Source organism: Syngnathus leptorhynchus, chromosome 14 (assembly GCF_054491065.1).
Source record: "Syngnathus leptorhynchus isolate UIUO chromosome 14, UIUO_Slep, whole genome shotgun sequence".
NCBI lineage: Eukaryota > Metazoa > Chordata > Actinopteri > Syngnathiformes > Syngnathidae > Syngnathus > Syngnathus leptorhynchus.
The window spans coordinates 3356406-3381981 of NC_141208.1; the positions used below are offsets into that span (position 1 = coordinate 3356406).

At 40.8% G+C, this 25576-nt stretch overlaps 2 protein-coding genes across 2 annotated transcripts; both read left to right on the forward strand.

Moving 5' to 3' along the window:
* Positions 1-3258: 3258 nt before the first annotated feature.
* kcnab1b (potassium voltage-gated channel subfamily A regulatory beta subunit 1b) lies at positions 3259-17319 on the forward strand. The gene is made up of 14 exons (XM_085929871.1): positions 3259-3473; positions 7350-7393; positions 8424-8461; positions 8952-9031; positions 9264-9308; positions 9654-9698; positions 11177-11220; positions 13441-13527; positions 15897-15982; positions 16072-16192; positions 16280-16374; positions 16447-16567; positions 16719-16807; positions 16957-17319. The coding sequence occupies exons 1-14, from the start codon at positions 3259-3261 to the stop codon at positions 17044-17046; spliced, it is 1200 nt and encodes a 399-aa protein (XP_085785997.1). The 3' UTR covers positions 17047-17319.
* Positions 17320-18191: 872 nt separating this feature from the next.
* On the forward strand, positions 18192-25513 carry pask (PAS domain containing serine/threonine kinase). The gene is made up of 21 exons (XM_085930899.1): positions 18192-18530; positions 18610-18834; positions 19068-19264; positions 19339-19509; positions 19623-19757; positions 19940-20074; positions 20167-20368; positions 20606-20799; positions 20877-20988; positions 21193-21370; positions 21682-21890; positions 21989-22118; positions 22190-22731; positions 22789-22922; positions 22990-23157; positions 23279-23404; positions 23529-23663; positions 23744-23943; positions 24261-24394; positions 24653-24802; positions 24890-25513. Exons 2-21 carry the CDS (start codon positions 18630-18632, stop codon positions 25048-25050), a joined length of 3618 nt encoding a protein of 1205 aa, XP_085787025.1. The 5' UTR covers positions 18192-18530; positions 18610-18629; the 3' UTR covers positions 25051-25513.
* Positions 25514-25576: the final 63 nt, after the last annotated feature.

Here is a 25576-nt window from a genome sequence, read left to right on the forward strand (position 1 = left end):
GCCTACTGTACTGGGGAAGGGGGAAGGTCCATGCTGGATTGCTGTTGTCACACTTCCATCCAGCTCACCAGGCAGAGGAGAAAGGTGTAACCAATTCTGGCACTCCACAATCCCACCAGCTGTCCTCTATGAAGCTTTGCAGCCAGTGGAGCTTAGGAGGAGGTTTTTTTCAAGCCAATATGCTCTACAGGTACGCTTTGATCATATCCACATGTTTTCCACTTCTTATTATGAATAGTTAGAAGCTATTGCAAATACATCTTAGAAATGAGCAGGCCTTGTAAACAGAGAGACAATCCAAACTTTTATGCAGTGTCATGCTAATTAATGCGGCATCAAATAAGTTTTGTGATTTGTTTAACCTCTGTTCTCTCTTTTTATTATTATTATTAAAATGGCGGTACACACCATCTATTTTCCGTACCGGTTTATTGCACTCTACTAAATTCGACCCTCGGAGCATTTAGGCTGTGCTGCATCTCCTTTACAAATTAAAGTCCAGACTCAGCCGGCGAGTCATTCATCATAATTTGCATACTAAATATGTCTTTCATTCTTATGCCTACGAGCTTTGTGAAAATATATCTACCATGTGGTTGCGGAAAATTTCCACCTTACAACAATGAGGCGCTCTAAAGCAGCTAGGCCAGCTTGAAGCCCTGCTCCACATTCTTTGATACTACAAAATGTGTTTTGCGGGCATCTTCTGAGGAAGCACACAACGTGTATACCGCACATGGAAATCACCTGCTGCATTGAGATAGACTTGAAAGTGAGTGGGGGGTATGTGAGCTGTCAATGTTGATTTCGGGTGAGGCCAACGTAAAGAGAGAGCAGATAACAGACGCATTCCGGGTGAGAGAGCGGCGCGGAGGAAAAACCATTCAAGCTAGAAGTGATCCGGAGTAGGGATCGTTGGGACTGCAGCATCACGTCACACTCAGCTTGGAAAGGCTTTTGCTCTTAATCTCAACAGGAGGGTAAAACTGATAATGGGGGAAAAAAAACTTGTTAGACACTCAGTAGGACGGGTGACATATTTTTACTTAGGCTGCAGAATGCTTGGAGTGCCTTATCAGGCATATATATATATATATATATATATATATAAATTTTTATTTATTAATTGATATTTATTTATAAAATGTGTATTTATTATTTTATATTTATTTATAAAATTATATATATATATATATATATATATATATTTATATATATACACATTATATACACATTATATACATATACATTTTCATTATTTAATGACACTGTTCGACCTCAAAAGTATTTAAATTGAGATAACTTGCGAACATAATTTTGTATTTTGAGTTCAACTTGTTATCTAATGTATTTGACTGAAACATTGGCGGGTCTATTTAAGCTTCACTACCAGATGCTCTACTCAATGTGAGACATAAGGTCAGGTCAAACTGAGTTTTAATCTCAGTGCCCAGAATGCACATAGCATGAGAGTATGTGCAAATTCACTGTGTTTGTGAGGATTGATGACAAAATTGACATAACCCAATCAGAAGGTCTCACTGGAGCAATTAAAGCAGAGAACTTGGCCTCCGGATGAATGTCTCTTTCCTCTGGGGAGTCCACACAAGAACGTAACGTCACGTTCTACTTGATGATTTTGACTGACACACTTTTGAAATTGGATCGACGTTGAGAAGCGTTTTTAGCCTCGCAGGCGCTAGTGACATTAACGATGAGGGCTTGTTACAAGTACACATGAACTGTGGGATCGGGTGACTAAATGCCTTCTTGGGTCAGTGTGCTATATATACAAATATATTTATTTTATATATTTTGTTTATATATATATATATATATATATATTTTGTTTATATATATATATATATATATATATAGTATAAATAAATAAATAAATATATATATATGTATATATATATATATATAGTATAAATAAATAAATATATATATATATATATAAAATATGTCTTTATTTTTTTTTTTTAGATACACAAGCGTTTGCCATCATCAAACACAAGCGAGAGGATATAAATAAACTGCATTGGCCCGGAGATATACGAGTGTTGAATGAAGCATGAAATCCTGCATTGTCACATTACAGCTCAGTGGGGGGGAAGGAAAGTAAAGACGCCTTCGTCAACTGCTCACTTCACGGTGCTTTATTTCCCCGCGCCACGACGTGGACTCCCCATCTGCCCGTGTCTCTTTTGATTGGTACTTTTTCAGTGAGAAAAGATCATTTGCGCAATGGGGCACAGATGGGAGGCTAATGTGAAGAGGTCATGTGCCGTGATGACAGATTTGGCCTCGGATTGTTTTAGCGAATGAGCATGTAGGTTATTCCATACGGGAGAAGTTAGGGTTTTCCCATCAATAAAAATCCATCAACTCTGTTTTACTTACACCTCCTCCCCTTCCTCTCTCTCTCTTTCTCTCTCTCTCGGATTGTGTGGCATCACAGAGCAAAACACCGCAGTTCTTCTAGTCAGACTCTCTCCCTCAGACTCTTTACACTCGCCGCACGCTGCTCTTCGCCTCGTCGCCGTGTCCGTCTTCTGGCTCGAGTGAGCTGCCATGCGTCTTAGTTTCTCCTCTTCTTCCTCTCCGCTTATCTTCCATTATTCCAGGCTGCTTTCATCATCAAGCCCAGCGCTTTCGTTTCCACCCCGGGGTTGCTGAACCCCTTGCGGGGGACTTCTGGGACTGGACCCAGCTGGTTGCGGCTTATCGGGTCTGACGAGACCTCAAAGGTGGACTCGGCGGTGTCATCCGAGAGCCGTTCATGACAACTCGCTGCGTGTAAGGATTTGAATTTTTTTTTTTTGCAATGTTCAGGTTTTGTGTGTGGAAGAATGTTGGAGTTTTCCAGCAGGAGAGCTTGTTGCTACGTTTAGATGCTTGGCAATGTAGTGTTACTCTATTTGTGTTGTGGGAGACAGAAATAGGAGGAGGAATAGTTCTTGTAACTTTTCAGGGATAAACATAACATTTCATCTTTCCTCACATTTTAGGTGGAGTCAGCATTTTGCAGGATCTCATATGTCCTCCAGTCAGGACGGGATGGCTGTTCCATCATCTTAAGTTCTCCACGCCTCACATCAGGCTACTTCATTCCCCTGCCTGTGACCTCCATATGAGATTCCACAACTGTGAGCAAAGCTGGCCCAGACGTTCAGCTTCACATCATCATAAAAAGGAACAGCTAGCCCGGCGTCGGAGCAGCTCTGGTGGCCGCGGCGTTTGTCGGTGACCACAGCCATGCAGGTGTCTTTCGCGTGCACAGACCATGGGCTGAAGGCCCCACGCAACGGCGAGCACAGCAAACAGAACACCACCAGTCCCAACACCACCAGCCAAGCCCGAGCCCGCTTTCGAACCGTGGCCCTGATAGCTCGTAGCCTGGGTTCCTTCACCCATCGCTACCATCACAATCTCAAGGAGTCCACCGCCAAACTCACCGGCATGAAATACCGGTAAGCTTTTTTGTTCTCGCTATCGAAAACTGTGGAATGAGTGAGAACACGAGACAATGTGGCAAAGATGAGATGAATATGGAGATGAGCGCCAGGCGTTCAGTGGGAGGGTGTGGGTGAGCTGCCACGTTGTCTGAGGAACAAGAAGAGGATGATCCTTGAGCAGATTTGTATCTTTTTTTTTTTCTTTTACCAACTGAATGTGAAGAAAATGATCCATTTGTTTTATCCGCACATTCGTCCACACTTACAACTGATTGAGCAGATGATTTACGTAATAATATAACGCTAAGTGTAATAGTGCCGAAGTGGGCCGAGTCAATAACACTTCTCTCAATGAGTGGGCTCTCAACTTGGAACATGGCTTTGGCTTTTGGGCCTAGTGAGAGGTCGGGGATTGTAGTTTGACGCCAAACAATGACGAAAGAGAACGGCCAGAAAAAAAAGAAAATTGGGAACCAGTTGATGAAAAAGAAGCAATTAGCAGAAGATAACAAAATGTGTGATAAGCGTCTGCTTCTCACTCAATCTCATCTCGTTTCCATAACGACATGGGAACTGCAGCCAATTCGTTCTGTTGAGACCAATTATGCTCGACTGGGCCAGAGTTTTTTTTGTCAAAGGCCTGTTTGGTCGACAGGATTTTTGGTGTAATCCCACTCTGCCATATTGTTACATGGAGTGTTCCACAGGGGTCAACTTTAGGGCCCCTGTCATTTTGGTGCCATCTTTAGAAAGCACGGTATTTTGTTCTAATGCTAACTGAATGATCGTCAAACCTTTCCATTAAATCCATTTTCCCAAAACATTTCCAGTAGTTAAAACAAACATGAGGGTGCAACAGTAGAGCGAAATGTGAGCACATCAAATGTCACCTATTTGGCTCCGCCTCTCAAAGGTGCAAACTGTATCAGAAAATTGTTCTCTTCTCTATACCTGAAAAGCAAAAAAAAGGTTCCATTTCCAAGAATATTTTCCCTGACAGACGCCCTTGTAAGTGTTTTGTTGGTATTGACATGCTGCCTTCAATACATAAGCCAATAATGTACTTGCACTGGATGTGTGAGACACAGCGGGAGCATCCGAAGGCGTAGGAAGTCAAAGCAAAAGAAGATGCCGAGCATAAACTAATAATGCAACCACCTGCAGCGTTTTAGGTTGTCATGGCGACCCTAAAATAGTGCATCTCTAACTGCAGGGTCCTTCACGAGCAAACCTTCCGTGGCAGTTTGACCTTTACTTACTCATGGGAGAGTACACAAAGTTAAAAACTGGCACAAACATGACGGAGGAGAGAACCCAGGCTAAACTGAGCTCCTCCGCAAAATAAAAAAACTTGTCAATCAGTCAAGATGGATCACTTCAACATACTGCCTTGAAATTGATTACTACTTTCCTTTGGTGCCATATTGTGGCATCATAAAATATTATGGAAAGGGCATAAAAAATAAGTAGATGAATCAAAAAATAAATAGATACATAAATGAATAATAAATAAATAAATACATACATAAATACATAAATAAATAAATTATTTATTTATTTATTTATTTATTTATTTATAAAATCATATCAATTAAAAAAAATATTATTGAAAAAAACATGTATTTATTTATTTGTTTATTTATTTATTTATTTATTTATTCATTTATTTATTTATTTCTGTAACTGGAGCTAGAACACTGAGCATTTGAGCTGCGTTTATGTGAGCCTTATGTGAGCCTCCTAATACAGAGATGTCCTTGCTCTCAGTTAAATTAGCCAACACTTTCAACACATTTTGCATTCTAATCAAAACACCGATTGGTTTACTCGAGCGTGATGGCTTTTGAGTCTACTCACCCTTTCTTGTCGAAAACAGACTGTAATTATAAAGATAATTGGAAACCGAGAAAAAGATACAAAACATTGAAAATATAACGATTTGGACTTGTGCACATTTTGTTGGTGGGAATTTATTATCTGTTGCTCATCCATTCAATAATATTAAATGTATATACACATTAGGGGGATGTTCTGACATACTTTCTGCGTGAAGGTAGGTGGGGGGGGGGCTGAAACTGAAATTCACAACACAGTGAATAAAGCACTTCAGATCTGCCCACATGTTCTTCAATAGAGAATCAACCCACAGGCCACCAGCTCTGAAATGCGGGGCTACTCACTGTGGAGAGCTTCGTAGCTTTTCCCACACACATCATTTTATCGTCTTTGGAAGAAAATGTTGAAGCAAGATGACTACAAAATCACACAGTCAACAACTTGAATGATTTGGATTACGAAATGATCCGTCAATGCCTTTCTTCTTCAGACCTAAACCCTATTGAGGGCACCCTTAGCCAAAAAGCAGAGAAATCACAAGGTCTCTGTAATTCACCATGGAGTCTATGATGTCACCAAAAGCGCTGAAAAATAATAGTAGTTCCACAAAATATTCTCATTTTGGACGCAATTTAGACATTTCCACAAGAGGTGGGCTGAGTTCTTTTCAGAGGACACAAAATGTTTTAATTAACTTCCAATTGTTGCAGTTTTGGAAGTGAACACAAAGAATGCTGTCACATTTCAAGCATGCGCACTGTGCAGCAGCCTGTAGGCAGCCGCCTGTCATTCTCTGTTTGCCATTCTTTGTCATATCCAATCCACTCCAGGTTGCCATTTACAACCCCCACGAGTCTGTTGCTTGTATCTGCCTTGTTTCCTTTTTCTCCCAACTGGTTTGTTAGGTTGATTATCTATTCATTTCAAATGGCTCCACACTGTTGCCATTAAAGAGATCTTTCTCCCCCGCTGGTTTGTGGCGCCCGTTAGGGAAACGAGTGGGAAGAGAAAAGGCGGGTGTTGGCTAATCCTTCTTTCTGCCCATCAGTGTTGACTTGTGTGGGTTTGTTTTGTCTGCAATGATCTCCCCCAGGAGCACAGGGGGGATATTTATTTACCTGGCAAAAAGGTAATTATTGATTTGAATAAGGAAACTGATGAGAACATTTTTTTTTTTTTTGCAAAAACATTATACAGTAGGAGGCAATTATTCTGAAGATTTAAGAGCAATAACTAAGCCAGATGTTGATTTATTAGCTCGATGTCGACGTTGGAATGGAATTATGTCGGAATAGAAGCCGCATACTGGATAGCGGCTGGCTGGCGGGATGCTCATAAGCGGTGACAGGTTTTGTGCGAGTGGGCGTCTTCAAGTGACTCATTTGTCATCTTTCTTCAAGGCTTCTTTGGGGCATCATCCAACCACGAGAGACTGAGGCGCAGTCATTAGCTTGAAAAGTTGTTGATGTCTTAAGTTTGCACAGTCAAGTTGTCCTCCAAATGTGCTTAGGTTTTATCATTCATCATTATCATTCATGGCATTGCTCTAGGTCCACAAATTGCAATTTACTGCTTCGAACATTCCACAAGAAAATTCCCAAATGTGAAAGATATTTGACATATTTACCTCCTTTGACTACTATGACTACATTTATTGAATGATTCATTTATGAGATATTAGAATTTACACATTTTCACAGTACAATTCCAAAATGAGGATTTTTTTAAAATATTGAAAATGAAATTGAAAAATCCAATTGATTAAAAATGGTAAATATTTATTCCTTTAGATTCAGCTTTGATGAGTGTGCAAAAACAAGTCCATCTCGATTTTTGCATTCTCGTGCTGTTCATTCACTCTGATGAAAAACGCTCAGCTCATCTTCCTCAACAATAACAGGAAGCTCTGAACTAGAAGTGAAGCTGATTCAACTCGGAAGTCAAGCCAGACTGTGATAATGACATGACCCAATCAGTGCTGTCACATGCGAACAAGTAGCATCCCGGAGCACCAAACACAAGTGACATTAGTCATATTCTGTTTTCCCTCTGCAGGAATCTTGGGAAATCTGGTTTGCGTGTGTCCTGTTTGGGCCTGGGTGAGTACATTTCATTAGCGTTAGAGTGCACATGTAATGATTTCACGAGCAGTCAAGTGCAAATTTGACTTAAGGGAGAACAAGGCACAGGAACAGAATTCCTTGTATCTTATCTCATGCATCATTCATACGTATTAAATGTAAGACAATGTAAATGTGTTCCCAAGCTGTTATTTTCTTTTTAATATTTGATGGATAGTGGTGCACAATTATTGCTCATCAAACATTTATTGTATATATATGTGTGTGCAAACGCTACAATGCAGCATGTATGTGCCAAGGCGCCAAAAAGGCAGCAGAGCAGCAATGAAATGCTCGCATGTTTTCCAGTACCATTGACCCAGAGGGACAATTTTTGGCAAAAATTCCAAAAATGAGATTTTTTTTCATCATATTGTGCAGTGATATTTAAAGGAATGTGGCCACAGCACACCAAAACAGTGGAGCACTTTTGTAGTATTCCCAAAAGATGTGACATGATTTAAAATAGAAACTCCATCTCCTCAAGAAATCAAATATTTACAGTGGTAGTTTGATTACGTTTTTTTTTTTTTTTTGAGCCAATGTATTTGTTTTGACTTGTAGGATTGGCCCATGATTTTATTCATCAAAATTATTTTGACTGCTATTGAAATTATGATCAATAAACACAATTAATTGATTTTAAAACATAAACATTTCTGAACTTTAAATATAACTTGATAGATGAACTAAGGAATTCTTTTCTGACAAGCAAAATGATAATAACCATGAAAAGCAATAAATACAAATACCGGGTTAGCTGAATATGTGCAAAAAAAAAATCCTATCATCGATATCATAAAACATACATGCTCGATTTTCCTTCTGATGAATAAACGGAGTTGACCTCAAAGCCAGCATGCCGTTAATTTATGCAGATTTTTTTTTTTTCCTTCAGTCAAGTCTAAAAATAAATATGACATTCTAAGACATGCTGTAAAGCCCAGCAGATGAAACATTTGGTTCCCATGGTTTGAGCATTTTCTGACATTGCCGTGTGGCTCAACAGGTACGTGGGTGACATTCGGCGGTCAGATCTCAGACGAGGTAAGACACCGTTTCAAGTTCAGCAATTACCTATAAGCCACCAGCAGATGTTCTGACTCATTCATTACGCCACCCAAGTGTAGCGACTGAGTTCTTGTGAAACCTAATCACATGTCCCCCATTTGGCACATTTGTAAAATGACTTCATTGACAAAACACCAAAGACGTGAATGGATGCCTCTTGCTTTTGTGAACTTTATTGAACTGAGGACTTTTCCAATGGATAGAGATTGTACTCTAAAGCTCCATAAAGCGATGGACAAAACTTGAAAATATGAATTATGCATAAATGCCGTCTATTGAGTTGAACTCATCCGAAGGGCAAACGTAATCAGCATGCTGCCTACAGACTCGATGATTAGTTCAATTCCCGAGGGAATTTTACGGCCCCGTCTTTTTGAAGTTTCTAGCCGAGTGGGTGGTTTTGAAATATCTTTTATTAAAGTGTATTCAAGTTCACAAAGGGGGAACCCATGGTTGTGTGTGTCAGGTGGCCGAGCAGCTGATGACCATTGCGTATGAGAGCGGGGTCAACCTGTTTGACACTGCAGAGGTGTATTCGGGTGGGAAGTGAGTGATTGTTTTTTTTTTTCGCCACGATTTAGCGATGCATTCCTAATATTATACTTTTTTTTACTGACTCTGTAAATAATGAGCAGAAATAATATTGTGATTTTGATGTTATATATGTAGGTAGTTTGCACTCTCGATATTAGATGAGAATCGAGCGCGCAAATAAATGGCTTGGATCTAATCATCCTTTCGATCTTTTGTGCCCCGTGGTGTTTTGGTTTGTTTACAGAGCAGAGATAATCTTGGGAAACATCATCAGGAAAAAATGCTGGAGGTAATGTATATGCCGTGGTGTCGTAGGCATTTTGTAAATTAATGTCTGCGTGGAATGGCTTGTTTACATGACTTGTTTGCTATTGCAATCTGGCCTTTCTTTGACACAGCTAGGAATTGCGTTCACATTCTGCCAAGTTCCCATTCGTCATCTTTGTTACTCATTCCAATGCCTCGTTAGAGAACATGAGGTTTTAATCCAAAAGGATGAATTACACGTTGAACAAATATTGTGTTGTGTCACTCATTCCTCAATTTTTTTTTGCTTTTATAATTGTTACATTTTATTTCATCTCTTTTTATAACCTCTAATATGTTCGTTTCAAAAGTGTTTGTCTTCCCTTAGGCGATCCAGTCTGGTGATCACCACAAAACTCTACTGGGGAGGAAAGTAAGTGTGTGGAAGTGTGTGTGTGTGCATGACGGCAAAATGTTTTTGTTGTTTTTTTTTAAATCCACAGGTAACACAAATTGTCCTCACTTCTTTTTATTGTTTGTCTTGTTTACTTTTGCTGCAACCTGTATTTGTCCCAATTTTTGTCTTTCCATCACATTATCTAAGGCAGGTCATCACACGATACAACTGCAGCAAGTGGGTCGGTCAAATTAAAGATAATAGCACGGCGGCACCTTGAGATATAAATAACCCGGAGAAGGAATTTTTGGATATAGGCTGCTGCCAATGATTTTAACTCACTTCCCAACAAGCAGCTGGACGCTAACAATGAGGCTTCAAACTGTTTATTGACATTCCTAATTGAAGTTGGAGAAACAAAATAATTATTTGTTTAATCAAGCCGCATAACTCATGAAAGTCGAAGAAATAATTGCAAATGCCATATATGGGCGAACAATTGATTGCATATATTCTTTATCTTCTGTAAAGAATGGTTAACAGCTTCATGAGAGGATGACCTGGAAGAATTAACAAATTAAACTCGTAAAATACCTCAAGGCTCCGCTGTGGAATATATTTAAAAATGAGCCACTTAACACCCGTTGTACTCTATATAGATTTTTTTTATTTTTTTTTTATTGAACTCTTGCGTTGAAAAGTTAAATGAGCCACGGATGCTTGCAATTATCATGACATATTATGCTTGGACTACACAGTTATTACCCAATGCTAACTAAAAGAAAAATAAATGGTAATAATAAGCACTTATAGAAGGTATAAAGCTCTCCAATAGACTGCAGAGAAAGAAATATATAGGATAGAGAAGCATTTAGGTTTTCCCTTCAGACTAGCTGCATACGGAAATTGAATGTGCATATCGAATTTCAATTACAGCGAAAAGCAAGTTGGAATGCTAATGTTGTTCTCAATGTCGCCGTAAAATCAACACTGCAGTTTAGGATGACAGGCGCTTTGTCTTAAGGTTGACTTATTAAACTTGTGTTTTTCTTTCTCCACGTTTGTCGGCTTTCTTCTGCTTTATTATTTTATTGATGGAGAATATAAAAAGTCTACACACCCCTGTTCAAATGACAATTTTTGTGACATAATATTAAGAGAAATCAGCAACTTTTTTTTCCTATAACCTCAACTTTTCTTCACATTTATTTTTTACTATCAGAAGCCTCGAGGATTTTTGCTGGCATTGACTGCTGTTTCAAACTGTTCATAATTCATTACAGTTTTTCCAAGAGCCCACAACAGCCCCGAAGCATGAACAAGGCACTACCATGCTTCACTTAAGTTATGTTTGCTCCAAATATCCTTTAGCAAAAAAAAAAAAAAGTTCAAACTGTGCTTCTTTGGACCATAACATAATATTTTTGAAATGAATCATCTTAGTTCCTCTGCAAAAAACAAGGGTGTGTAGACTTTTGATGTCCACTGATGTATTTCTTTGCCTTATTTTCTAGGGCTGAGACAGAGAGAGGCCTCAACAGAAAACATATCATTGAAGGTGACAGATGTTCTCTCCTCTTGATTTGTCCTTCACGACACCCCATTACTCCGATCCCCGTTGGCCTTTCCTTATTTTCTTCTTTTTATCTGCCTAACTCACCTCATCTGTCTTTCTGAACACTTGTACAAGTCCCCCCCGCCCCCCGATGTGGTGTCCTGTCTGTTCCGAGGTATTTATAGGAAACAATGTCTGCAACATCTGTCTGAGTGAAAACAGTGTGATGAAGCGATGCTTGATAAATTGATTATTCATTAATTTGAGGAATTTCTGCAGTTCAATTTGTGGGGGAAGTGCATTTTTTAAAAAAAATCTAAATTATTACTATTAGTTTGTAAATAAAAAGTTGATTGGACATGAATAGATATTACATATATTATTATTATGAGTTTGAAATTCGGATATACTCGAAAAATAGGCGAATTTGAAATGTGTGCAAAAAAACCTGTCTCAGAAAGTTACTTGGCACTAAAAGATATCGTAAAAATGCCCGTCTCATTATGTTTCTACAAATGTAAATCTGCTGATACATTTCTTTTATTGGGCCACATAAAATGTGTGCAGGTGAAAAATGAAGTGTCTGGCTAAGTGGAGGCATTTTCAATTCAATACATCTGACATAACTTCAGGGTGTGATGGACTATTTTGTTCCCCTGGTACTCATTAACCCATGATTGCAATGTTTTCAACTTCACTTTCACATACATTCCCAATCCTTCTCCTAACATGCCTTCCAGCCCACTGCGCATTGCACCTCTCGCAGTGACTCAGCTCTGACTCCCGTGATTAGCATTCACAGCAGCTACTCCAACTTTCTCCTTCAAACAAGTGAGAGTTTCTGTGTACAAAGCACGGGTACGCAGGATGTTCATAATCTAGGTATTTTAAAGCAGCAAGGACCCCAAGGAACATGTTCATTATGATATTATGCAGAGGTGCACAAATGATACTATTTATTGTCACTGAGGAGATTTAGGGATGGGCGAGAAATATTTTCTTCCTGGGAGGAGTGCATAACAAAAAATAATTGGTACTGACCTCCTAAATTTGGATGGTTCTTTATGAACCAGAAAATATTGTCTTGGGAAATGTACAATATATGTTTAGCTGTGGGGTTGTTGTTTTTTTTGGCTCTGGTGAAAAATATGTATTTAATTAAATTTTATTTATTTATTTATTTATTTATTTATTTATTTATTTTACCAGGGGGCCACTCAAGGTGTGGTCAGGAGCCACAAACAGCCCCCGGGCCGCATGTTGACTAAAGCTGCCTTGGGCCTTTGGTGGTTGATCAATTAAGCACCAAATTGAGTTTCGCCCTGTGACTCAATGCTTGTAATGAGTAGCCGAGTAGATGAGTCTTATCTTGGCATCCTCTCTGAAATTTAGCCCAAAGGAGTCAATGATTCCTTGACTAGGTCATCTTTTCAAAAGACACTTTCGTGGAATGCAAATCTATTATTCATAGGAGACACCAGAATCTTTGTTGTTCAACATGGTGGTCCAAAAATAGAATCCCCTTCACAGCTACTTGAAATAATCTACTAAACTGAGGATGGTGCTCACTGTGATGGTGCAGGCTCAGATTAGGATTCATGTTTTGGGTGTTTCAGATTTGGGGAATGTACAATGGAGAGTGACAGTGAAATCTCCATTGGGATTAGTGACTGCCAAGGAAGCCCGCGGCACTAATCTGCCTCACACGCTCAAACGGTGGAAACTGCAGATGCCGTTCACCGTGACTATCTATTAATTTACTGCCCTCATTTGTGACAGCTTTTCATCTTCCATCTGTTCTTGTTTGCGTGTGAAATGGGACATATGTAGAATAGTCTCCTGACATCTTCTATAGTCTATCCTGCTGTGCTTTATTTAGGAATAAAGAATATTAGTGAAGCTTTTATTTGAACAATTACAGATTTTTTTTTCCCCCATACATATGTATTGCAGTCAAAAAATTTGGGGCCACCCAAATTTTGCTGTTTCATTCAAAACACCATTTGATACAAATATTGTTTATTGAAGTTTTCCATTTTATACAAATACGATATTTGACATAAAAAGTAAACAATTGAATTTGTGTAGTTAATCTACTCATAAATTGTATCTGCATCCAGATGATTTTATTTTCTGCAACCACTTGACAAAAATAAAATTGAGTCAATTCAACACTAATTGATATGAAAATATATCTTCACTATGTTTGTTTTCTCCCTCCAGGTTTAAAGGGTTCTCTTCAGAGGATGCAACTAGAGTACGTGGATGTGGTTTTTGCCAACCGACCAGACAACAACACCCCCATGGAGGGTAGGTGCTCGCTGGGTTAGAGTGAGTTCACTCGGCAATTGGTCGAAGCTCAGGGCGGGGGGGGACAATGCGCATTGTCCTGCAACTTGAGAAGGTGAGAAAATAGTGGAAGGGCCTCACCAGATCTGTGGCCTGACAGGATTAGCATTTGCGTGGCGCATCGCTATCTCTGTCACACATCCACTAATCGGACAATTTCGCTTTGACTCTCGTCCTCTATTTTTGCCTACGGGTGTCACTCTCTTTCTGTCTCGGTGGGATCAGCACTTTCCACAGGGTCTCCGAGCCCTCCCTGTTCTTCAGAAGCAGGATTATCTGGTCCCCTTGGGGGGAAGCTGGTGTATTTTTGGGTCAGACTCCCAAGCGTTGTATTCCTCCAACGCTCGGTGGTGCCTTCACCATTCTACCACCTTGTATCGCTTCATTTGCTTTACCTCATAAATATTGGTATCCATTCTGCATTATTTGTTGCAAAACTCACCTGTTGCATTGTTCATGTGCTCAGGCCAGAGCACTGTCTAATATAAATCGATTCCTTTGGCGCCATCTTGTGGCACTTTGTGTTAAAGATCATTTTGTCAGGCTTTGCAAAGGTGCAGTTTGTATTTGCTTCTGTGACTTTGAGTGTCCCTGACTCTGTGCCAGGCAAGTCATGTTCCTCAAGGCAGCAAAAAGTGATGTAATGGGGGCAAAGTCTTTCTTTGTTACAATCGTTGCCTTTCCTCTCTGGTTCACTCATCACTCTTTTTTTTTGTTTTTTTTTTTTTTGTTCTTTACCCTTGCTTGATCCTTGAGCTAGCTTTCAAGACAACAAAGACAATCACTGCCCTGATCCAACAAGCTTGACAGACTCCATCTAGCTTGACATCTTTTTTTTTAAGGCACTTTTTAGTTGTACCTTTCGCCGTGAGTAATAGCATCGTATAAAAGCGCTTTTTAAAAAGTGGCTTTTCAATCATTTTGTCAACCAAGAAAACATAAAGTAGTATCGTTACGGTATCATTGATGAGACAGCACCTGAGGGAGAATGAAAATAAAAAGCATGCATCAATGTCCATCTTATTCTGTTGTTTTAATAGACTGTCTAGCCTGCAGTCAGACTCCTCATCATTTTCATTTGGCAGACCAAAGTGCCAGCCCTTTGAACTCATTCAATTAACTTAATGTGACATTATGCCAGAGAGAGGCAGATGAGGAGACTGGTTTGTGGCAAGTAATGAATAAAACCCATTATAAATCATCTGCATTCGCAAATCAATCCGCTCCGCCCTGAGATTTCGCCGGGGATTCCTTTCTTTCATCAAATCTATTACAATAGACGTACGTATTCAAGGACTATTTTGCGTCACGACTAATCACACATCTTTGGAGTGCTCCAGGATTTTTAAATTAGTCATCATGGATTTTCAGACTTTAAATGTACTCTAGATACGCCATAATTATTCATCGCTGGCATCTTTTTCGCATTTCATATTCTCATTGCCAGTCATTCCCCTCCCCCCCAATTGTTCTTATTATTATTATTATTTTGATTAGGGACAATAAAGAAACATTCTTGGAAATAATCTTGACTACACTTAAAGGTAATTAATATATCCTATAAATAAAGAGATACTGTACAATGGCAATTAGGGGTGTGTATACTTTTACTACACATACAATAAATAAAGTATTGCGTCTTATTTTTTCAAAAATATCAAGCTACTTTTTTGAAAAGGTTTGTATCATCACTTTGAGTCCTTAATGCGGTTGTCACTTATTCAAAATATCACCCACGATGTTCTCGTGTGATGGTGACTGCTGGATATCTCACCTAAAAGCTACAAGGACATCTGTTGTTGGAGGCATCATTGTGAACCTGTTGGAGGGATTGCTAGAAATAATTGTGATCCAAGTTACATTTTTTTAGTTTGCGTAGAAAGGATATTTGATGAACAGGTTTTATAATTTTCCTCTTCTATCACTCCCCATGTTTTGGGAGCTGTTATTCGTCCTCCCACCTGTTTCACCCACACACACAGACTGGCACGCACACATTGAAGATAGAATCGTTGTCGCTCGCTGAGGCACATGATGGCCCAGAGGGAGAACTTCTGATGAAAAGAAAAAGAACCACTTTTTTTTTTTTTTTTTTTTAATCATACCCTGCTGTGTTCTCTTCTCATACCGATTTTCAGTTCTTGCATCCAATTGCCACCATGGCAGATGGTTTATTAGTGCATTTAAAGGTCGATTAGAGACAAAAGCAATATCATATATATTTAACTCCCCTTGGCTCTTTTGTTGTCTTCACTAAATAGTTACTTTGTGCGCACAATAAAGAAACTATTTATATTGAACATAATTGTCCCTTTTACATGTCCGTGTAGAGATCGTGAGAGCCATGAGTCATGTGATCAACCAGGGCATGTCCATGTACTGGGGAACATCACGGTGGTCTGCTATGGAGATCATGGTGAGTTCTTTGGTGCAAATTTTTGTGTAATGTAGCACCCATGCATGGGATTCATTTGTAACTATTCAGTTCCTTTGTGTTTTATTTAGGAGGCCTACTCAGTGGCCAGGCAATTCAATCTTATTCCACCAGTCTGTGAACAGGCTGAGTATCATTTTTTCCAGAGGGAAAAAGTGGAAACGCAGCTGCCGGAGCTCTACCATAAAATCGGTAGATTTGACTTTTATTATCTTCTCTACCCGGGCTTCCCTTGAAATCCATATTTTTCACCTCGATCCATTTATTGTTTCATCACAGGTGTAGGTGTGGTCTCATGGTCCCCTTTGGCCTGCGGCATCATCACTGGCAAATATGACAATGGGGTGCCCGAGTCCTCCAGGGCCTCCATGAAGGTACAGTTTGAACATCTAATGCAGTTTAGTGTGCGTGATCCTAATTTTTTTTTTTTTTCTCTCATTTTGAAGCCATACCAGTGGTTAAGGGAGAAAATAATGAGTGAGGATGGAAGAAAACAGCAAGCCAAGCTGAAAGAGTTGGCTCATATAGCGGAGAAGCTTGGTTGTACGTTACCCCAACTTGCTATCGGTGAGACTTCCTACTTGAGATGTCATTCCTTTTAAGAACTCTAAACTGCAACTTTAGTTTCCAAAATTGCAATCCTTGAAATCTTTGTGTCTCCCGCTGCTTTGATTTCCCTCGCATGATTGAATCAAGTTGATCCATCTGTCCTTTTCAGCGTGGTGTCTGAGGAATGAAGGTGTGAGCTCAGTACTGTTGGGATCCTCTAATCCAAACCAGTTAACAGAGAATCTCGGAGCCATTCAGGTTGACTGAATAATAGCATTTAAAATCTCTATTAATTCCATTGGAATCTTTCAAATTCAAAAACCATTCAATTCAATTGAAAATTATTTTTCCAGGCGAGTGTTGTCAGTGTTTGATCACATATTAAAGCAATGCTGTGTGAACTCCAGGTGATTCCAAAGATGACAGCGGGCATCGCCTCAGAAGTGGATCACATACTGGGGAATCGCCCACACAGCAAAAAAGACTACCACCATTAGGACAACTTGACAGTCTCACAAAAAAAAAAAGTGTATCAAAGATCACACATACAGCCATGGCACAACAACTAGTGCCCAACTTTGCTTGTGTGGCCCTATGTGTAAGATGTTCTGCTTGGTTCCTCAGCCACTTGTTGTCATAAAATGAGATCCTCAGCAAAGAATGCATGCTTACGTACAACCATGGCAGCGGGCAGATGCGACGGAGAAGATCCAACGTGGTCATTTATTGAATTAACCCTCTGTTCCCAATCTATGTGCACAAAGTCAAGAGTGGAGCAATAAATTCTGTATGATGTGAAGAAAATCAAGCAGCAGCATTGCTGTGCAGTGAATAACTTAATGTTAAGTTGCTTTTTTTTTTTTTTAAGACAGAATTTTGCCTCGCTAAATGTTTAGGAGGTGTTGGCAACATGTAACCTGTGTAATTGAGCCTGGCCTCAGCAGACTGGATGCTACGTTGCTTTTTTTTTTTTTTTTTTTTTTTTGCATCTCAAGTTGAAGTGTCAGTACGATAAATTATTCCTGTATAGGATGAACTGAGAAGAGCTCATCTAATATATTTTCCAAAACAACTGTGCTGTTACTGATTGTAAAGTGTTTTAAACAGTTTGAACCATCCTCCAAAAATAGACTACTGTCCTATTGTTTACCTTGACATGTTTTTATTTCAACTCTTGTCAGGGTTGTCAAGATGATGAACCGGAGAGGGGAGCTTTTAAAGCCATATAGGCCCTAGCTAATAAAAACACACATTACACACATGCTGTGCTCCAAGCAGTTTCTTCCAGAAGCCATTTTACTAAATGAGTCTTTGTTTTGCTCTGTTCATGTGTATTTTTGGTGTGGTTCATCAACGTTGTACATAGAAATAAAGAGATTATAACTAACTTGTGCTGTTTCTTTTTAAAAAGAGACAAAATTGTTTTAAGTTTATGATGGAAACTACTGATCTGACCCCTAGATTTTTTTTATGTTCGATTTTTATTTATTTACAGGACTTTTTTAAACGGATATCTATTTTTTTTTAAGCTTATTCAATAAATCTGAATTGTTTAATGGGCAGTGGGGCGTTCAACATAAAAACAAAGGCGGGGTTTCGGTTTAGTTGAGCCAATAAGCGTTTCCTGTTTCAAAACGTGACATTTGATTGGCTCCAAGACACTTCCGTATAGTTCATCTGTCCAGATGGTGGTCAAGCCCGCGAGATACAAAAATTGAAAAAGAAAACAAATCTGTAGTGAACTAAAGAAAATTATGTTTTGACTCAAAAATATCCCGCGTGTGGCTTCGACGTCTAAAAAAAAAGACCGTGGCTGTTTTGGTTCCGTATTTTGCGTCCGAAACACAACTTTATAGTGCGATTAATAGACAGCATGCTAACCTAGCAAAGCTAATAACAGGGGAGTTAGCGTTTCCTTGTCGACTGTCGTCAACAAACCACGGCGTCCATTGTATGCCTCAAGAGCATCTGATTTGATTAGGTAAGTAACGTAAACATTTATTCATTTTCAAAATTGAAATTCTCTCAGTCATTCAATTCTCTCGGGTCCCTTATTGCAGCTGGAGTACCCACAACAACAATGTCGCTTGCCACGCAGTCCTGTTTTGAAGCCACACGACACTTGGTGGAAAAAGGAGCAACTATTTGCGTCGTACCCGATCTCTCCTCAGACCTGCTGGAGAACGAGTTCGACTTGAACAGGTCCTACCCCTGTGCCCAAAGACCACTACAGATAAGAAACATGTTGGAATTGCAGCGACGTTACTATTGCGGCTCGTCCTCAGGTAAGCGATCACCCACCACACGGGACGTTTTGGAAGCTTAGCTGCTGTTAATTGATCAGTCGTGGTTAGTAAACAAGGTCATGTTTGCTGGTTGAAGAACTGAGTCATGCTTTCATGAAATTGTATTAATTCACTCCCAATATTTGATTCTCCTAATTTCTTAGTGTATCTCTTGGCTCATGTTGATGTTTCATTTTGGTAACATTTTTGTGACGTTTGTGCTTCAATAACAGCTAAAAAGCCCCAATCGTCCTGCGTGCATTTTGACTCGGACACATCTTTTGACGCCTTACCACACTCCTCAACAATGCCAGAGACAGAAGATAACCTTTATGGCGAGCTTGCCGCTATAGATTTTGGGATGCATGTCGTGCCGTTGTCACTCAATCCAGACAAAGTGCTTCTGACTGTAGATCACAAAAGCAGAGAGGTACCGTTCTCACAGTGACCCCCAAGTTCTGCTGTAGTACATTTGTAAGACTTAATTTATTCATTTATTTCAAGATTTTATCAGCCAATGAACAGGCTTACAGCCTGTTTGAGTGCACCCCGGAGGAGTTGAATGGAAAAAACTTGATGTGCATTTTGAAGAAAACCACTCAAGTCTTGGAAGAAGCATTGCCCGAGGACTGTCTGCTAATGGATGGCAGTGTGGCATCTGTATCTGGGAAAGTGGTATGTTCCCCACTGCCGACCCATTTAGCGTCTTCTATGTGTGCTGATGATTATTATGATACCTGAAATCTGTTTTGATGGCGAAATTGATCATCGTCTTGCTCTTCTCGCAGGTTGATGTTGTGACAATGTCTGGCGCCATACCAATGTTGGTGTGTACCCAACGAGTGTCACAGAATGAAGACCATCTCCTCGTCAAGATGGTGAAAGTGGAACGGATTTCCGCTTCTCTGACTTTTTCTCAAGATGTAAGTGAATTTGATTGTCAGCAATTTTTTTTAACATGCAATGGCGATATCTATATTGTTGCCATACGTTGGTTTAGTAATACACTCAGCGGCAAACCGCATTAGATTTGCCACTGCGCTGATTAAAAAAAATATATATATATTATTAATTTTATTTATTTTTTCGTTTCATCCTCCTTCAGGGCAATATTCTTACCTGTGACTCAGCATTTGCTCATCTCCATGGATACCACCATCCCGAAGACTTAAAAGGACTTTCTGTTATGGAGCTAATCCCCTCTTTACAAATCCCCCTGCACTGTCAGGCATTGCCCAAAGTAAGCACACTTGACTTAAACACTGCAAAGGAAAGCTGTGTCTCACATTTGAATGTTAGATCAGTCTTTTTGCTTTCTCGCTTCCCCCATAGACGCTGAGAGTTCAGAGAGTGTGCGGTAAAGGTAGAGAGGGCGCATTAGTGCCGCTCTGTGTAAAGCTTCAGGGGGCTGTACAGTGCGCAAGACCCCAGCAACAACGCAGTGGGATGAGCCTCGCATGCTCTACACACAGCCTTGGCAGAGAAGATGCATACAAGGAGGAAGACTTGCAAGCTGAAAATTGTCAGCAGTCTGGTATATTGTTCACAATCATCTTTTACTGTCAGTGCACGTCGCTTTGTGGCGCTTGCTTAAGCATTTGCGTTACCCTGACATAAAGACTGAGTCAACTTTCAAGTAATGATGATCAACATTTGAGGTGATATGGGAATAAAAGTAGTCGAAGAAATCGAATGCATATAATATTCCGAATCATTGATTTTGTGCACTCCTTGAAAGTTTTGACTTGTCTTGCTGTTGTTTATTTTTTAGGAGTTGACACAGGCACCAAGGGAGACGGCAGGGTTCTTCCCCCCAGCCCCACGCTGGAATACAATGGAACCATCTGGGCCTTTGCCCCAGTGAGCAACCTCCTCCTCCTGCAAACTGACGGCTCAATCTGCAGCATCCACAATCAACAGGCTCTCAGTCTGTTTGGCTACAGCAAAAACCAGTTGCTAGGAAAGGTTGGCCAATGAGAGCCGATGCGGTATCTTTTGTCAAGCCTCGTTTGTCACCGCTGCGCTCGCTCTGTCGTCAACAGTGTGTCACTTTCCTCATGCCCGCTTTCTATGGATGGATGTCCGACTCAGTCAGGAAGATCAGTCCCTACCCGGAGTCTCAAACGGAGGCTGTCAAAAGTACAGTCAAATCTGGTGAGAATGTCACGCACACATCCCTTTAGCTATCAAAAATATATAAGCGTGGGCAAAGTGGTCCGCATACATCCCCACTTAAGAGCCCTTTTGTCTGTTCTACTCAGTTATTTTTCCCCCTCAAATGTTTTTTTTTTTTTTTTTTTTTGGGTCCACTAACAAAACAATGTTTGTGTGTTTTACTCATTGTGCCGTTGACGTCAGTCATCGACCCATCCTCGCTGGTGGCTGGAGACATGGCCATGGTACAGGAGGCCTGCCGAGGAAGATCCTCCACTGGGAGAGGCCGAATCTTTACCGGGAACTGCACCAGGCTTGACAAACGAGGAAGCGCTCTGTCCACGCTGACTTCTCCTGCTGTCTCTTCCACACGCATGTTTAAGTAAGTCAATTGGACACCAGTCATTTAGTGAAGTCGTCTGCATTTGAACTTTTTTTTTTTTTTTCTGTTAGTTAGTAATAGACAACAGTGTGTTGTGATTTTTGTAGACATTTTGGTTTGATCAGTAATTCAGCATAGGAGTGCAAACTGAACATGCCTTGTAAAGCAATGGGGCACTGGAGGTCTTGCGCCATCTGGTGGACAAAAGTCAAGTCAACTGTATTTATTATAGCCTTGAGTTAAAAAAAAAAAAGTCACCTGTAGAGAATGACAGTTACTGTGATGTAAGATGTTATCTGTTCTTTCTACAGTGCTAATGACACTGAAGAGCTGTTGAAGCAGGCAGCCCAGGTGGCTGCTGCAACTAGCCGCTCTTCAGAGATGGGTGATACCACTGAGGCTCTCCTGAAGACCTTTGCCTGGGTGGAGCATCCAGAGGGAGACACCACCTGCATGGTTTCCAAAGAGCAACCAGAAGCTAAGCATAAAGAACTGATCCTGGAAAATGACATCATTGCCGGTATTAGCTGACATCCCGCTATGCTCCTTTTAATCACCGCTACAATAAAAAAAAAAAGCAAATTATGGATGAATTTCCCCCCCACCCATCATCTTCAGGCACTCCCACTCTGAACGGACATGCTTTTGGAAATGAGGGTGTCAAGACTCCTGGTGTGGCCAATGACAAACGCTCATGTACATCAGTCCTGCAAGACTCCAGCTTTGAAGTCATTTCAATGGGGAGCAGGTATGGATCTCACATTCACTTCAGATATTTTTTTTTTCTTTAATTGTGATCGACTTGCTCGTGTTTATTAGATCTTCGTCCGGCTTTTGCGAAAAGCTTGCCGGCCACGGTGGCTCCGATCCATGCCGGGCAGATATGAGTTGTTTCCTGGACATCAACAGCAACGGCGACCTGGTGACCCGAGCGCTGGCCGACTTGGATCTGAGCAGTGCTGTGCTGATCAGCCTCCAAGGGGCCAATGAGGAAAACCAGCACTCCATGACATCTTGTGACACAGACGACCTCCTACGCACACCCTCTCCTTATGAGTTAGACCCGGAAGATGGCCCCGCCAACGCCAATAAGGAGACCAAGAATCTCCCCACCGAAGAACCGTTGGAGAACCAGGCTGGGCCAGATCAGTGGCACGCTCTCTCGTGCGTTCACAAAGAAAGCGACCAGGAATTCTGCTTGAACGGTAATAATAGTGAGGTTCCATCAACAAAGGACCATCCCGCCACGTCCACACCAAAGAAACAGAAAAGGCAAGAGGGTGCCCTCAAGTCAGATGCCCCGCCGATACCGGAGGGACGATTTGAAGGAATTGCTTACCACAGAGATGGCACAAGAGTGGGTAAGTCTGCATTCGACTCAATTCAGTGAACGCCTAATGGTTCATAATCTCTCCCAGAGGTGCAGTGTGACGTGGTGAGAGCTGACCTCGCCGATGGAAAGCAGATGTTCTGCGTGTGGATGAGAAAGCCAGGCCAGCATTGGTCAATGTCGCATAGCCTCCTCGATAAATCAGCAGCCAGTCTCGGACAGGTCAGTTGGGAGGAAAACCAAACAAAAGTGATGGACTTATTTATTTATGATTTTTTTTTTGCTGCAGAGGATTGGAGAGGCGTGTCACGGTGAGGCTCTGCGTTCCACCCTGGACCTGGAACACTCTCGGGCATGCGACGGGCAGTTTGAAGAAGAGTACAAGCCCATCAAAGCGGTCGGTAAAGGAGCCTTCGGTTTTGTCTGGAAGGCAATCAGGCGCTGTGATGGACAAGAAGTAAGAATTTTCCACACGGTCACACTTTGTACTAAAGTATACCTGTACGGAAAGTCAAGTCACCATTTCATGCACTTGAACGTGTGATAGCGATCTAAAAATAGATTATTGGCATTTGCAGACTGTAGTGAAGTTCATCAGCAAGGCACGGATCGTGAACGACTGCTGGGTCGATGACCCCATGTTGGGTCGGGTCAGCCAGGAGATCGCCATCCTGACTCGAGTGCAACACCACAACATCGTCAAGGTAACCGCATCGGCCTCCGGTTTCACGCCACACACAATGAGCATTGAGAAGAAGAGAGAAAGTCGGTCTTTTCAACGGCTCTGTCAGTGTTGGTGTGTGGTTTTTTTTTTTTTTGCGCCACCAGGTTCTGGAGGTGTTTGAGAACGGCAGTTACTTCCAGATGGTGATGGAGAAACACGGGGACGGTTTGGACCTCTTTGAATTCATCGACATGCAGCCACGGCTGGACGAGCCCTTGGCCAGCTACATCTTTCGACAAGTCCGTAGCGAGCGAGCGAACGAGCGACTCATCAATAACGCCAAGTTATTGAACTGCACATTTTGTCTTTTACTCGGCAGTTGGTGGCGGCCGTCTTCTACCTGAGGACAAAGAACATCCTCCACCGAGACATTAAAGACGAGAACATCATCATTGACAAATGTTTCCACATTCGCCTCATCGACTTTGGCTCAGCGGCAATGATGGCTCCAGGGAAGCTCTTTTACACTTTCTGTGGCACGCTGGAGTACTGCTCCCCAGAAGTACTTCGAGGGAACCCGTACGTATATATTTTTGAAGAATTGTCTTCATTTTTTTTTGTTTTGTAACCACCACATTGTACATTTATGGCGAGGCTTATGTTTGTCGTGGCTCTCGGAAAGCATTTCTGCGAGAGCGCGGCTTCCACTCTTTCACGGGCTATAAACTTTAACGATTGGCCTTTTTTAATGACACGCACACAACAATCGTAAAATTATTTAAAACCTTTGCTAGACATGAATGAAGTGATGAATGCGTTTGCTGGCTTCTCATGTTGACACAACCCAGTTCCTGTGAGCGGGTGGTTAATGTGTAGCGATGCTTGTTTTTGTGTAGCTATAAGGGTCCCGAGTTGGAGATGTGGTCTCTGGGGGTTTTGCTCTACACGCTGCTCTTCAGCGAGAATCCCTTCTGTGGAGTGGCTGAGATTCTGGATGCCAAACTTAAGCCCCCTTTTCCACTCTCCTCAGGTAATTTACATAAATCCCTTTTAATTTTTCTGCCATGCACGTAATTCGCTCGTTTCTCAAATCCACTCGTGCCGTTGAAATAAATGCAAACGCCATCATTTCGCCCTTTGTTGGCTTCAAAGGGGCAAAAAAAGAAATTTGGCAAAATACAAATAATTTTTGCATGGAACTAAACTGAGTAAACTAAAACGTCCACGCGCACCTTTACACAAATAGTGTCAGGTATTTTATTTGATAAGTCTGTCGTATATGTTTCAGAACTCAACGATGTGTTACATGGGCTGCTGCACCATGAGCCCACCCAAAGGATGACCCTGGACCAGCTGCTTCTGCGGTCCTGGGTCAGCCAGTCCATTTCGCTGTCCGAGTACACCTGGACGGAGGTGTTCCCTTCAGCTCAAAGCAATTGTGAGTACTTTCGATTTGTTCGATTTACACTTTTAGGTATAATGTAATGGACTTGACTAATTCTCTGCATTCCTTTTTTTTTAATAGGCTCACTTCAGCGCCACGAGCCAATTCCCCAAAGTTATGGCAGACGTGATTTGTTCCCAGATCAAGGTGATGACACTCTTCCGGATGAGGAGGATGAGGAAGACCGATTGTCCATGGTGGCTCTGGAATCGGAGCTCCAGAAGTACCTCAATGAAAACTAGACACTAAATAAACGCCCCGACGGCCGTCCGATGGTTTTCTCTATCGAAGTTACTGCGGCAAAGGTAAAATACACTTTGTGTAGCAGCTTCTTTAGTTCACCTACTTTATACAAATTTCTTCTTTTAGTTTTTTTAAAAATCATTTTAAAGCAGTAAAATCTTAGCAGTACTTTTCAGGAGTTCACTCAAAGATGAGACCTCAAATTGAAGAAATCTTTTTTTCTTGTTCATTAATTTGATTTTAACACTAAGTGAAGTATAGTATATTTATATCTATTTATTTTTATACACAAATGTGTATTTTATTTTGATTTTAGATGTTTGTCTTCTCTTCTTCTGTAATAAATGAAATATCCTTGCGTTGCAATTTGTAGCAGCAACATGGAACACTTATTTTACCTCATGTAGTGTTTTGACATGCATTTCTGTGACTTTATTCACATTAAAACCTTGTGTGGAAAAACTCCAGTGTCCTGTTATTTGTATCTACTTTGTATAACAGCTTAAGGAATAATGAAAATATTTT